The 16,246-nt window shown below is 39.4% G+C and overlaps 1 protein-coding gene across 2 annotated transcripts in view; it reads right to left on the bottom strand.

Annotated features, from left to right (window-relative positions):
• Window positions 1–16,246, bottom strand: part of LOC121883472 (potassium voltage-gated channel subfamily C member 1-like) — a 74,734-nt gene that overhangs the window by 14,295 nt on the left and 44,193 nt on the right. For both annotated transcript variants that reach the window (XM_042391755.1, XM_042391756.1), the window contains exon 5: window positions 13,998–14,210. In XM_042391755.1, the coding sequence (XP_042247689.1) occupies window positions 13,998–14,210 (213 nt within the window). The remainder of the gene's footprint in view (window positions 1–13,997; window positions 14,211–16,246) is intronic.

Genomic DNA, 16,246 nt, shown 5'->3' with positions numbered 1-16,246 from the left:
GTTAGTGATTAGCTGATGTGTCAAACATTAGCTGCATTTAGCAGCTAAGAGACTGATATTTTTCTCAGGAGTTGGTGCAAACCAAAGCAGAGGTAAAAGGAGACTGAATATTGGATTTACATTCATTAGGCGGACAGAGATGCAACTCCAAATTGATACTAATGTTGCTCTGTGTCTCCTTTATAAAGGTAATTTCATAAGGTGATAATATATGACAAACATGGAGCACTCTGTGTGCGGGACTGAGTGAAAATGTGACTGATGAGTTTTTAATAGTTTTTGGATGACAGTGGAGCTCTATGGCACAGAGAAAGAAGATAGATACACAGTAGTTGTAAGTAACTCGATTCCTTGTTGGTTTGGGTCTGCACATGCGATTTGTTGATAATAAAAAAAGAATATCAGCAGCCTTAAGCTTTAAATTCAATACTTAAATACTGATAGAAACAACAATATAAACCACAGTCCCTTTGAGTCAGTTACTCTAATCGATTTACTGCTTACTGATAAGGCCCGCTGTCATCTTCTCCTATTGAAGCCCTCCATATGGTTACTAGCAGTGTGAACACAAAGTAGTGTCCTGTAGTGTACTGCAGAATCATTCATACTTTCAAAAATAACAATTATTGCTGTGATTGAGAGGAACAGATGTGAAATTTTTAAATCACAGCTGTAATGATTGATTATCCGGAGTTTTATCAAGGAACTGTGATGATGGTAATGAATTAATGAGGCTCCTGCAGAGAGAGGGAGAATAGAGGAACATGAGGTGGAGAGTGATGAAAGGGTGGTGGTGGAAAGAGGAGTGCAGGGAGGCCAAGGGAGGAGGTGGGAAAGGGGAGGGGAAAGGAAGGGTGAGGAAGAGTACACGGGAGGGAACAACCAGGGCAAATATTATCCCAACAACAATCTGCATGCACAGAATACATCAACATGTGTTTCATTTTACAGCATAAATTGCTGATTATATTTAGGTATTTGGAAATGATTACAAAAGCTTTCTTACTTATTATTAAAGACACATATTGTATACATACATATATAAACGTGATACACTTCATCATTTGAAACCACATGTGGATTTGAGATTGTCAAGAAATAATATTTGTATCAAATACAAACATTTAAAAATGCAATATGACATTACCAACACATTTATGTTAAAAAGTACATACATACATACATGTAACCTGTATGTATGTGACATGTGACGCAGCTGACTCACAACTGAGATAGGAAGAGGACAGAAAGAGAAAGACAAACACACACGAACATAAAGAGGAGTAGAACATAGAACAGAAAAGATAACATACAGCCAGAGAGAGCATCGTTGCTATGTCATATGAAGGCAGAGACACACATTAAAGATAACAGTATGGAAACACACGTAAATACACAAACCATGAAAAACACTATGATTATGCAGAGAGAGAGATGGACATGCACAATGTTTATAAGGATGAAGCAGGCAGTAGAAACCAAATGTAGTCTTTGGGCAATATTTCACTGGACAAAAACATTGCAACATTATGACATCACTGAGATGTGTGGGGGTAAGGGGGGAAGATAAAAGAGATAGTAAAAGACTACGCTGTATACAGACTAACAGTTTTTTTAACATATTTATCTAATTTAATTTCACATATTGAAGGTAAATCCAGCAGCTTAAGAGACTGAAACAGTTAAGGACTGCAGAGGTCTGTAGTGGCTGAGAGAGCTCATAACTCAACTTAAAGCAGCTATAATCAGTATTTTTATATTAACAATACATCTTATCACCACTTGAATGAAACAGGGGTCACTTGCAGTGACACAAACCCAAAGAGAACCAACTCACCAATAGCACACGCAGGATTAAAGATGTGAACCCCTGTCTCTGGTGTTGAAAGCCTTAACCATAGTTCTTTACCCATAACCACTACCTTTCTCTAACCTTAACTATACTCTACTTGTCATGTGCAGATGTTATAGAAAGAAAGAATTTTAAAAACATTGACAGTGAATGTTTACATAAATTCTGCAGAATTGTCCAATATCAGCATTTCTTGTCTGGCAAAAAGGTGCACAAACAAATTGAGAAGCACATCCTCTCTGCATACAGAAACACTAACAACAGGAAAAGACTAGCAAACACAGACACTCTGCAAGTTCTACAAAACAACATACGTTTCTGTTGGACACAAATGATCAGCTAGGAGTATAGCCAATATCTCCAGTAATATCAGAATCATGCCACCAGTATGTTAAGACTGTAACAAACATTGTAACTTTCAAAACAACACTGTCCCTCAGAAACTTCTGTCTTTTAGAACATACAGTGTTTCTGTATTTGCTTGTGTTTTCCTATTTGCAGTTTGTGCTGTATGTAATGAATGTGTTGTCAAATTGATTAACATGCTTCTTAATTTTCCTGTGTTTTATTCATTTGGATGTGTTGTCTTAAAGATCCCCTACAGATATGTTTTAAGGCATAAAAAAATACTCTGCTTTGAATTTAGTAGAAAGTTTTACACACAAAAGTTCTATTAATAACACTACATTTTTGAAAAATTACATCTACTTCTTCTCCCTCATTTAAAAACCACTATCTATGAATATGTGAATGTTTTTAGTTTCAAAAGTATAGCTGTTGGACACAAAGTGTCTCCTAATTCACTGTAAAGTCCATTCTCAGTGTTTGTGCACTGGAGGCTTCAAGTTCCCACATCACACTTGTGTAAATTGCATATTGGACCACGATTGGCTTCCAGAATTGTTGTGATGTCACAAATCATAGGTGAAAGCCTTAATCTCAGATTTTCAGTGAGCACAGAGAACCTTTTCTCCTTCAGCACATACATCATTCTGCACAGAGAAGCTCAAACATCAAACTGAAGGAACAATAAGCGTAACATATTTTTGAGTGGAGAGGTGCTTTAAGATGCACAGTGCTGAGGTCCCTCGGCCACAACAGAAACACCAATTTTAAGTGTTCACTGATTTATGCTGCTCTTGTGGGTCCAGTAGTGGAGTTATTGAAGCTCTGCCTTCACTGACGAGTGATGGCAGGGCTGTTTGCTAAACAAAGAGCTAAGCTATTTTGGCGATCATTACATAGTTTTTGGGTATGTATAAATCCTGTATGTATAAATCCTGAGCGATTAGGCAACCTTTACCAAACTGTATAGTGAATCTAAACATTAACAGTGGTTATTTACATAAATAATTACAGTCACAATATTCCTGAGGACTATTTTCTGGTCACCCCTGACCAAAGTAGATTCTTACTTAAATGGTTTTGAATTTACAGAGGCTGCTCTATAACCATAATCCACATAATCAATACATTTACACTTTCCTTTGTCAACATGAGTCTCTTCCTGAAACCACTGTGGCTCAACTGTTGTGTAACGCTCAGGAAATAAAATAATGTGAGTGCAATCCAATAGGGCTCAAGGGACTCTGACCACCAATAATGATTAAATACTAGCCTAAAGGCCATCGATCATTGGTCGGATAAAAGGAATGTGAGAGAAAAACAATGAGGGAGAAACTGAATGAAAACTGGTGAAGAGAGAGTGTATTTAAGATGGTCTGACACTGTGTGTTGGTGGTGGAAATCAAGGAAGAAGGAGTGAAAGAGAGAGAGGGAGCTCTCCACTCTGTTATGGTGCAACGTATCTCCTTACATCAATGAGCCTCTAAGTAATACTCAAGAGTCAGTTCAGGCCAGTGGTATCTGTCTGTCAATGAAAAGAATCAATACTATTTCTACTGAGAACAAGGAGAAGGAGGAAAGGGAGAAAAAGACAGAGAAAGAAGAAACGGGGAGACAGAACGGCATTCAGAGGGAGCATGAAATACAAAGCAAGGGAGTGATTAATGCAACATCTCATTCCCTTATTCGACTTCCGCCCACTCACTGATTAGGTTTCCCAACGAAAGGGGAGATAGACGTGTACAGTATCATAATGCAGAGCATGTCTGCAGCTTTTGAAACTAATGCAGTAAGGAAGAGGGTGTAATGTGCAGTCTTGGCCTTTGGAGGCACTAGTGGCACTGCACCAACACTCACTCTAGAGCTCTACCTCTGCAGGGTTTTTTTTTTTCTTTTTCCTGAAGGAGAACAGGCAGTGTTCTCCTCCTTGCATTCTAGCAGGCAGGACACTCTCCCTGATCATTTATCCTGATTTGTACTGAGACAGCGAGACAGATTAACAGGCAAGAGTCACAGAAAACAGAATTGTGGTGGGATTCATCCTTGGAGCAGAGGGACAGTAAAGGGAGTGAAAGTATGATTCAAATGAACTAGGTTGTATAACATCTTGCCTGACAACGTCTAAAGTCAAAAGTGTTTATACCTCGAATGGCCACACTTAAAGGCCAAACCTATCTCCAGACAAGAATGTTGATATTGAGAGATTCTGTAATAACACAGATAATAGTTTCTGGCTTCTGATGTCAAGGTTTTGAACATTTCTCACTTTCTACAATATCTATGCATGGCAACTACAGTATGATTAAGGTTACGGCAAGACTGTAGTTAAAGAAAACAAACTATGGTTAAAGTATGGTTAGGATTAGGCAGATTAGGATTAGGGTTAATAAAAAGATGAACATTGACTACAGGTCTATGATGGGACACAAATGTCTGGTCTCCTGCATGAAAGTCAGACAAGTTATATGCCAATCTACCACCCTGATCTTCACACCCTTACTTTCTGTCTTGCTACATACAGGGCACTATCTTTCCTATAAACACTGGGTTGTGAAGCTGTGTGAAAAGCTTGCTGTCCGAGCCTCCTGCTGGCTCCATCTACAATTTCCTGACAAGGGACCTTTCGTGGCCTTGCAAATAATGACTGTTGTCTGAGAAACAAAGGCAGAAGTAGCATGATGTTGCTACTGTATTATTCTGCAAAACCGTGAAATTAGGAGGTTGTGATGAAGACTATCTTTGGGTAACCCTAACCCCCTACCCTACTCCTACCCTACACTAAAAAACATAGGGGCCACTGGGTCAAAAAATGTTATTGTTTCATTGTTATGGGCCAAAAGACAACGTGGATCCTTCTAAAGTGTGTACACTTGCAGCAAGCCCATCTGTTTAAGTCCTATTTTGTTGTAACGGTGTGAAAGAATACATTTTTTCTGGTCCACATTAGTGCAAAAGTCTCTTTGTGGATGAAAAATTATGTGAAGTATCAGATGAAATTGCTGGGTACTGATAATCTAAGGTGCTTTATCCAACATGTCTAACATCTTTCTCCTTATACCCTTAAAGTGGTGTTTGACAATTTCCTCTTTTTCTTTAGATGATGCATTCAAAAATCTAAATCTTAATGGGATATTACTTTGTACACTGGCATCATTCAGCTCATTTTTTCCCCTTGGCTTCAATGGATTGTTAGTGGAGTGTAGCCTACTGTATCAATATAAATCAATAATGCAATCAAACACCAAGCCCTGACCCAAAATGTTTCGCTGCACCAAGTCCCAGAATTCCCCTGTCCACTGTTTCCGTAGCAACAGCGTGGAGATAAGGAGAAAGTGAGTGAGAGGAAAAAAAGCAAGAGAGAGAGAGAGTTGAGGGATGGTGGGATGATGATCAAAGGATGGGAAAATAAGACAGAATTGTTATGATTAATAAAATAAACATGACATAGAAAAATAAAAGATCAAAAATCATATACTAAACCAAAAAGATTTATTTCAAAGAGATGAAAAAGTAATTTAAAACACACAGGCACATTGTCAACATTAAACTAGATGGATACATAGATAGCTAGATAGATAGCTAGATAGATAGCTAGATATATAGCTAGATATATAGCTAGATAGATAGATAGATAGATAGATAGATAGATAGATAAATAGATAGATAGATAGATAGATAGATAGATAGATAGATAGATAGATAGATAGAGAAAGAAAATGTCAGACCCAGAGGGACAGATAATCAGACAAGCTGACACAGAGAGAGGGAAAGTAGGAGCGAGAAAGGTCCGCTCAATTTTTTGACCTCCTGTGACCTGTGCCCTTGAGCTAGATCACTAAAAGGTTAAAGCACTGCATTTCAAAAAAAATAAAACCACCAAAAAGCCACAAGCCACAGGAATCCCTCTGGCAGGGGTGAAGCAAAGGTGCATGTCAAAGAGGATTGAATTTAACATGAATAGGGAGATTTATTAGAGTGCTATCATTTTTCTCTGTCTTGTGTCGGGTTTTTTTGATCCAGAGGTAGTAGCTTGCGCCCATGCCCTTTTGCTTGCTCAAACAAAGGAACGAGACCCGGGAAAAGAGGCAGAAGAAGAAGAGCAAAAAAGTTGCACAGAGGGTGTGAAAGGAGCGTTACAGTGCGATGCTGCCCTTTAAGAATGCCTCCGAAATGCTCGAGTCTTTCGTTCTTCCCACCCATCGCAACCACAGATCTGATAGCGCTGGATTACAGTGACAGCGGTGACATTAAGATCTGTAATTAATCCCATCCGTGTACAGCACGATCTGTGATAATGTCAGCGGGAGGGAGGAAGGAGAGAGGAGCGTTGTAGAGGGATGGGAAGAGAGCCCTGGTGGCACTTTAAAAGCAAAAGCCTGGCGACCATTTTGAGTTGCGTGTGACTGCTAATTCTTGAGGTGTGCTTTATTTATCTTGCCAAGAAACTTGACCAACCACAAATGTAAGAAGATGACTTAGACAAAAGATAAATAAAGCACACAAAGTATTTTTCCCCCACAGCTATTCAGCGAATAGTTTTTCCATTAGATTTAAAGCTTTTAGAGAGAAAGCTAAGAGGCCATCACAGCACAGCAAACAGTGCCACCACTACAGTATGCTAGTCATCACAGCCCTTCGAAGTTGTTCTGTGTGATACTTACCTGTATGTGTGTGTGTGTGTGTGTCTTTTTGGGATTAGAGTTTTGTCTTTCTTTCTCCCCGCCTGCCTGTCTCTCTGTTGGTATGTCAAAGAACCTGCTAGATCTGGAGTGTTTTTGTACTTGAAATAAGCACATTAGCTGTCTTGTTAGCTAAACCTTCGAAGCACTACAGCAGTCAGTGTTCCAGCCCAGCCTGACAGAGAGCCAGACACGGCTCAGCTACAAAAGACATTGCTTTCATTTGAAAGTGCAATGGGAACTTTTTAAAACCTTTTTTGTAAATCAAATATACAGAATTGTTGCCTGAAGGATCCAATCAGCCTGAGCCTGTGATGTAATGGTTGGAGCCAAGTCCGCTGTAAAACACACAGTGCTCTCTGTGGGCTGCACTGTAAAAACTGACCTGAGCTCAGTTCCAGAGGAGTCCAACTAACCAACCAATCAGCAACCAGCTCTCACTGGCCTGGCAGGGCAACGAACCAACCAGTGTGCAGCAGTCGCTTTCACTCTGGCACCCGTCCCAAAACAAACACGTTTAATTGAATCCCCGTTTATTCCTTTCATCAAATTCTTTTTTCCTTGTATATTTTTTGAGAAAAACTGTTTAATTTTAGTTTTGATTCCCAATAATATAATATTTGATTGATCTGATTGGTCCTTTTTAGACTGTAGATTCTGCAATCCAAAGCAGTGGTATTATTAAGTTTTGGCCATACATAAAGCATAGTATGGAAAGACCAGGCACCATCTTCCCAAAAGCAGTCTGGGAATAAGACCTCCCTGGTCCGTTCAGAACCAGGTTAACTTTGAAGCCAAAGTGCTTTCAGGGGGGGAAACGTGATGGTGAGCGTTTGGTTCGTGGTGCCCCCCTATCTGTAAGTACCAGAGTGAGAAGAGACCGGGTGAGAGGAGGAGAAGGAGGAGGAAGAGGAGGAGCAGGAAGAGGGGAAGACAGCTACACACGAAATACAGACACACATAGAAAAGGACAGACGAACAGACAGAAACAAACAAAGGAAAAAAAAAAAGAGAAACAGACAGACAGACAAACAGACAGATGGATAGTGTAACACAGACCAACAAGAGCCAATGTACAAACGCATGACCTGACACAACCTGGGGAAGGAGACAGTAACACAACAACAACAAAATAACAACAACAACAGCAACAGCACGCATCAGACATGGACCAGCACTTAGAACTTTAACCTTTAGACCCACTCGGACCCCATGACCTGTTCTCACTGGTGGTTACAACATACTGTAGGTGTAGAGAGGGAAGGCATAGCTCTCTCTCTCTCTCTCTCTCTCTCTATCTCTCTCTCACACACACACACACACACTCACACTCAAATAGGCTAATAAACAGTACATAAAGGCATGCATTTACTCAAACAGCCGCAGTGGTGCTCACATTTGATCTGCTTGTTAAATAGTGGTGGGATGAATGTGTATGTGTGTGTGTGTGTGTGTGTGTGTGTGTGTGTGCGTGTGTGTGTGTGTGTGTGTGTGATTTGTCTCCTGACGTCAGGTCAGCTAAAACAGTTTTTGGCTTCTAAATTTACCAACTCACTCATCACAAACAATTGACAATTAACATGTTAACTTCAGCAATCACAGTATATTGTGTCTTTTCATAGAACATGATGTGACATATTTTTGTTTCAGTTGAGTTCAAGATAAGACTTTGAGTACAGAAAATGTATATTTGCAAGCACAAAAGTTATATTTTGTTGAGCATAACTTATTTGAGCTGCCACTGCTAGCTAGCTAACTGAGCTGACGTTAGCTTCATGAATTTCTTGAAAATGCTGTCCCTGGTTGAACTTTTAATGTTTTCATCTATAACATTACAAGAGAAAAAGCTTTTAGGATGTGTACTAACAGACACACAGTCTGGAAATACTACATAGTGGATAGTGGTCGACTGGGCTTTTCTTAAGACATAACTAGTAGACCCCACAAGCTAATGCAGTTCACTAATGATGTCCTCATTAGCTTTGGACATAACACTCAGTTACCACTGTGGTAGTAAGCTAGTTAGCCGGAAACGTTAATTATTGCAGCTTACGTTAGAGCAGACAAACATGCTGTTTAATCTCGTCCTTACACTTTTTCTCTTCTGTGTTTGCTTTTGGAAAGCCTAAAAATGCACACTGCTTGAAAGTTTGGTAAATCCAAGCCTGCTGTGGCTACTTTACAGTTACTAAGCTAGGTTTGGACAATTGCTGTTCATGGAAGATTTACACATGGTCAATTTACCTTCATTCTCACGCTGTTTTAGTGAGTCACAGTGTTTGCCAGTTGTTTTTGATTGTGTCTTCAATTAAATCAGTGTTAGGATTATCTGTACATTAGGATAAGATTATCACTAGGGAAGAAGGGAAGCACTGGGACAAAGGTAACTGGCTGAAGTCAGCAAACCAAAGCCTTTTATAAAGTTTTGGTAAAGATACCTAGTTTTATGAACATAACTTGACAATTATTTGTAATAATAAGTGAAAATAGTGTCTACAAAATATAATTTATTTGCTTGCAAAAAAGCTTTTTCTGTGCTCAAAATATTTCATTGTGTGCTCAAAATTGAGGCACAAATATAATGCCATATAACTGTCTATACTGTACATGCACATTATGGTATACTACAGCATGTACATGTACATTACAAGAATATTAACTAAACTAACAAACTACCCTTATTAATAACAAAATGCTGCTGTGGTTTGAAATGATTCCTTTGTGAACCAAATAAAATGGACAAATCAATGCTTGGGTCAAGTGTTTTGTACTGTACGGACAGAACACACACTGCACACCGTGCATATGCCCCCCCACCCTACACACTACTATTATTCACTGTATGATGCTGAACCACACTTAAAAGCTTTACAGTAACAGGCAACCTGCATGCACCTCTATACATTCAACCTGTGTGTGTGTGTGTGTGTGTGTGTGTGTGTGTGTGTGTGTGTGTGTGTGTGTGCGTGTGCCTGCGTGTGGGTGTGAGTGCTGTGATGCTTCACATTGTCTGAGATGTGATCTTGATATTTGATGTTGTTTTCGGGGCGCCAAGCTCTTTTCTAGTGTTTTACTTTGTCTGTTTTTCAGCATCTCCTCTCTAATCTAATCCACTCCATTTAACTGTCATATACTGTTCTGTGCATGTGCTTTAATGTATACTCCTATTTACACTCCTGTCAAATTCTGTGTTTGTTCTCTTCTGTTCTCTATTTAGCTGTAATCTGAGATTTTTTCTTTTTGTAAAGCACTTTGTAACATTGTTAAGAAAAGGCTATATATATAAAGTTTATTTTTATTAAATGCACATTCATTTATTTTATTGATTTAACGCATGAAGCTGTAATGCAAAAACCTAATCTAATCTAGATCAGTCTAATGTAGCTAGCCTAGTCTAGTCCAATGTAATCTGGTTTTGTCTAGTTTAATTTCATCTCTAATCTAATCTAATCAAATTTAATCTAATCTAATCAGAATCTTCCCAATTTATTAGATATATTAATCTACTCTAATCAAGTCTGATCAAATCTAGTGTAGTGTGTTGTCTAGTGTAGTCTACTATTTGCTAATGTATTTTAATATGACTAGATCTAATCACATCTCAGTTATTTAGTATAGTCCTATCTAGTTAAATCTAGTCTACTGTATTCTAATATAATCTGGTCTAGTCTAGTTCAATTTAATCTATTTTGGTCTAGTCTTAATTTAATCTAATGTTGTCTAATCTTTTCTAATTTACTGTAATGTAATCTAGTATCATCAAGGTTAAAATCTAATCTAATCAAGTTTAATGTAATCCATTCCAGTCTGATCAAGTTAATCTAAACTAATTTAACATGTTCTCATCTATTCTGTTCTCTTCAAGTCTGCTCAGTCATTCAGCTGTTCTTTTCTTAATCCAGACAGTTTGTTTGTTGAGGCCAATAATGGTTGGTTGTGTCATTGGTTGTAGAGATGCATCTCACTGCTGTGTGCTGTGTGGAAGTGTTACCTCTGTGTTTCTATGGTTTGATCCAGGAGGAGGTGGAGTTAACACTGAGGTCCTGCTGGAGCAGAGGCCCCTCCGGCTTGAACCACTCCTCTCCCAGCGAGGATGTCACACTGCTGGACTGTGAGCCGTCTGATATGTAGTGTGAGTGTATTTCAGAGTGTGTTTATGTGTGTGAGTCAGGGGAGATAACATGTAGGGGTGTGTAGAGGAGTGTGTAGGGTGTTAAATGTGAAAGGTCAGGGGTTATATTTTAAAATGAAATCAGTTATTTTAGTGTTAGCAGGTCAAGGTGTTAGCAGGGAGATGGAGAGGAAAAAAATGAATGGAACAAAAAAAGAGGCAAAACCATGCATCGTTAAGACAGTGAAGTGTATAGTGAATAGAGAGAAGGGAAAATGGAAAGTGGTGGTGGAGGAGGAAGTGGGCAAAAAGGAAAAATGAGAGCAGAAATGAGAGAGAATGGGTGAAAAAAGTGAGGGGAGGAGAGAGAGAGAAAGAAAGCATGGAGAGTTAATGAATTACAGTGCAGAAAAGTGAGAAAAAATAAACTTTAGAGTGGGATAGAGTGAGGAAGAGACAGACAGAACATGAAGAAGCATGACGTGATGACTGAGAACAGACATGTCACTCATCATCTGTCTGTTCTGTCAGATCAGATTGAAAATACTGCAATTTACATTTCATTTCAAAACAAAGATGTCCTCCTTTACAAAGACAGAAACACACATTTTAAAATGTAACCATTGAAAGAAAATCCCAATGAGCACACTATGAGTTAGTACCCTAAAGGATGAGGCTGGAGTTATTCTATATTTTTGTTATTGTCAACAAATCCCATGAAAAGACAAAACCAACAATGAAGTATTGTGTGTGTATAAAATCCTTATTCCTTTGTGCCATAGACCTCCATTGCTGTCCAAAAACTATTAAAAACACATCACTGAGCCACACTGTTGCACTGGGTGACATGTTCCTTCATCACTATGTACCGAAACTGTAGGTTTTTTTTTACTCAATCCACACACACACAAATACTCACAAGAACATCAAATGTGTGTTAATCCACCGCAGAAAATAATCCCCCAAAAATTCACCATTTCCTTCTGTTTGATTAACTTTTGCTAAAAACTACAATGACCAGAATCTACAGTCATGCTAGCAGTTCTGTGAGGCTTACTTACTTCGGCATAGCTGTGCTTTGAGCTAAATGTTAACATAGTCATAATGACAATATTAACCTGCTGATGTTAACCTTAGTAACAAATAAACATGGTCATGAATATAAAAAAGAAAAAAACAAAAACCAAAGTCTGAAGGATTCATCATCTGGGGTCCATGAATGTCATCATAATCCATCCAATACTTACTTAGATATTTCAGTCTGGACAAAAGTGGTGGACTGGCCAACCAACATTGCCATCCCTAGAGCTACACGCTAGCATGGCTAAAAACTAAAATACAATATAGATTATTAACATCTACTATATATACAAAATTAGGCATTATAAACAAAAATAAAAGGCCTTACATACCATATACACCATACTACTATTACAGCGTTTATTGAGACACGAATAATCACAAGTAAGTGAGGAAATAAGAACATTTCAATAAATAATAAAATGCAAAAATTGCATTTGAAGGATTATAATCAGGTGGTGGATAAAGAGTCTTTTGTCTGCCGATAGCAATGTTAGATTAAATATGTGTGTGTCCCATAATGCAAATACAGCAGTGTAGGAGTTTAACAGCTGTGTGACTGATTTATACTGCAGAAGAAGACTTGGGAACAAGACAGCAGTGTGTATTCTTACACAGTTTGTTGACCCACCCATCCAGCACAACCAACTACCTTACTACCTGTGAGTGTTAATAAAATCATTGCAACATGGCAGAGTCATAATTCACACGGCCACTAGAGGTCATTGTCAGGTTAACATGTATCATTTAAACCATTTGAACAAATGACTGATGCTGTCATTTTTCTTGGGAGAACTGTGTTTTTTTTTTGTCTTTTCATGAGATTTGCTAACAGAAAAAAATATAGAAATAGTAAAAAGAAAAGTGACATTATCAATCTAATAAATGACAGTGTTTTGAAATGAAACAGTTAAGCTGCATGTACACAGTATAACACAAAGAACTGTATCAGCTGTGATGAACACAGAACACGGCGTACGCTGAAGTCCAATGTTATCCTGCATGTCATGTTGTTGAGTGACTGTTAATCCACCTCAGTAAGGAATCATCTGCAGAATTTGAATACTGCGTTATTAGACCACGATTCACAAAAAGACATACTGTATGTACGCATGCGTCATTATGAGACATGAATACCTTTGTGTTACAGTACAGCAAATCCAGTCACTTCAACAGCAGCGCAGATGGTAGTGCTGCAGCAGCCTCTGCAGTACCTCTGCAGTACAGATGCAGGATAAATGCATAGAGGGAACTTCTACTACAGCTGTAGTTGGAAGGTGTGAATGAGCAGCAGGATCAAATCAATAATATCTATTGGACATTGATATTTTATTTGTGCCTCAGGTGCGAACTCTTGATGTGTAAAAGGAGTGAGCCTTGAGGTGATGCTGAGCTGTCATTAAAAATGACGGCTGGGAGAGGGGATATGTTGTATGCTTATGTGTTGATGAGTCTTAGTTTTACTTTAGCATTAAGGATTTAGGCCTCTTGAGTGCTTTTATTTTGAAATACAATAATACACTATATATTTGTTCATATTAATGTTGTCTATATGATGTGTGTGTGCATTTGCATTTATTTTTCTGCTGTACCTGTACGTGTGTCTGTGTGTGTGAAACATTCTATAGGTGCAGGGGGTGTGGATATAATATCATGAACACCTGTAAAATGCAATGCTCATTCCTGACACTGCATTTTTATATTGTTAGGTGTTCCTGTTATTTTGTCCACCCCAAGTGTGTATGGGTCGGCGTGTAATTGGATGTGTTTTGATGTTTTTGCACACTACACACAGTGTCAGTACATATCAGTCAAGACCATGCATCAAGCGACAGCCCACTGCTGTCACTCAAGTATCGCCCTCCCCCTGCTCCTCCTCCTCCTCCTCCTCCCCTCTCAATCCTCCTCCTCCCCCCCTCCGACCTCCTACCTTTCCGAACGTTCCCGTCCGTTGTGCGCTGGAACTCCCCGGCACTCAGCAGGAAGCAGGCCCGGTCGTGCGGGTAGCGCTCACGGCTGGTGGTGGAGCCGAGGCCCCCGGTGGCTGGGCTACGCTCGTCCCCAAGGACCTGGTCAATGGTGGGGCAGTCCTCATTGGCTAGGGCTGCTGCGTTGGCTGCTGCGTCGCCGTTCTGCTTAGAATCTGTGGGGGGCGGGGGCAAGTGGCAAGAGAAAGTGGTAGAATAGAGGGAAAAAGTAAAGAGGCGAGGAAAGAAGAGGAGAGAAGAAAAGAGGAGAGGAAACATGGAAAGGAGACATGGAGAGGAGAGGAGATGACAGGATAGAGAAAATCAAATAATCAAATGATAGAAAGTAAAAAAAAAAGAAAAAGAAGGGAAGAATGTGAATGTGAAGAAAGACAGTTTAAAAATGACAAAATTGGAATAAGAAGGGAGAGGGGGAAAGTTGAGAGAGAGTGAGGAGGAGGGGAGGTGAAGTAGGAGAAGATTAATGGTCAGGAGAGAGGAGTAGGAGGAGTATCAGAGGAGGGGGGTGGGGGTGAGAGGTGGACCCATTGAGAGAAGCAGGGAAGGTAAGGTTGAAAGCATAAAAGCAATACAAATGGAAAAGGGAGATAAGAACGGAGGTGGTGAGGAGCGACTCAGAGGATGGCGAGGAGAAGGGATTAGGAGATGAGAAACAGAAGCCGAAAATCGAGAGATGTTAGAGAAGCGGTAACAGAAAAACGATTAGGAGGTAAAAAGAAAATTAAAGAGGGTAAGGAGAGGATGGAGGGATGATAGGGGAGACAGGGAAAGAGGAGAGAGGGAGAGAAGGAGGGGAATGTAAAGGAACGTTAGTGCCTTGTGATAGCTATACTGATCACATGACCAACACACTGCAGTAGAGCAGGCTGTAAACACACACACACACAAACACACACACACACCTACAGACACACACACACACTTCATATACATGTACGTGGCATTGAACAGCACTGAATGAGAGGCAAAACAAAGGAGTAGTAGAAAGTATATACTGTAATGCACATACATACACACACATGCACACACACACAAACAAAAAACGGAGATTGCTACAGGGGAAGCAGTGTTTGTACCTTTCAACACAGCTGTCAAAACTAATCTGATATGACTTACTGCTCAACAGTTACAGATACAGGCCAGAGGGGTGGACACACACACACACGCGCGCGCATACGCACGCACACACACACAGCAAAGGATAGAAGTGGCACAAATGGTTTCACACAATACACCAGTAACAAGCCTTTGTGTCTGCAGCCAGCCTGCATGTTTACCATTGTCAACACCTTAGCTTAGCATGATAGCATTCCAACTTTTGCTAATTGGCAAAGGTGGGGGGGGGGGTGAAAATATTTTTAACCACAAAAGGGGGCCCAGTCGAAAAATTTTGGCAACCACTGTGCTAGGCTATGGTAGCTCCCTCTGTCTCCTAAAAGGATAGCTCCATCAAGATGGTTTACCATTTATGAACAGCCCAAATTTGCATGTCAAAATGAATCAAAGTTGAACTACAGGAATGATTTACTATGCGGAGGTTATAATATGTTTAGTTTCTTAAAAAGCTTTCAACCATCATTGATTCCGGTTTGCTCTGAGGTTCAGGGCTGCAAATGACAATTATTTTCATTATCGATTGATCTTTCCATTATTTTTCTTGATTAATTGATTAGTCAGTTGGTATATAAAATGTCAGAAAATGGCATAGCCCAAGGTGATGTCCTAAAATATTGTTTTGTCTTGATCAATAGTTCATAACCCGAAGATATTCAGTTTACTGGACTAAAGAAACCAGAAAATATTTACATTTAGGGAGTTGGAACCTAAGATTTTTTGTATTTCTTTAAAAAATGACTCAAAACACTTGATTTTCTGTCGACTGACTAATCAGTTACTTGACTAATCATTGCAGCTCTATCTGAGTTAGTCGCTGACCTTGTGTCACACCCCGATATACAGCCCCAACAGTTCATGGGCTCAATCGTATCTTGCAGACACGTAGCATAAATTTCTAGAGATGTGCACAGCAAATGCTTTAAAGGAATGCTTATTTAAAAGCAAGTACTTAAGTGGTCTAACACACACAAATACACATGCACACACACACACACACGTACACACACAGATTACATGTCATTTTGCTATTGGTGGCAAGCCAATTTTTAGACTATTCATAGTTATAAACCTTAAA

The sequence above is a fragment of the Thunnus maccoyii genome, chromosome 18 (genome assembly GCF_910596095.1).
Source record: "Thunnus maccoyii chromosome 18, fThuMac1.1, whole genome shotgun sequence".
Lineage (NCBI taxonomy): Eukaryota > Metazoa > Chordata > Actinopteri > Scombriformes > Scombridae > Thunnus > Thunnus maccoyii.
Note: the sequence above shows the minus strand (reverse complement) of the source record. Positions and strands in the feature narration are given on the sequence as shown.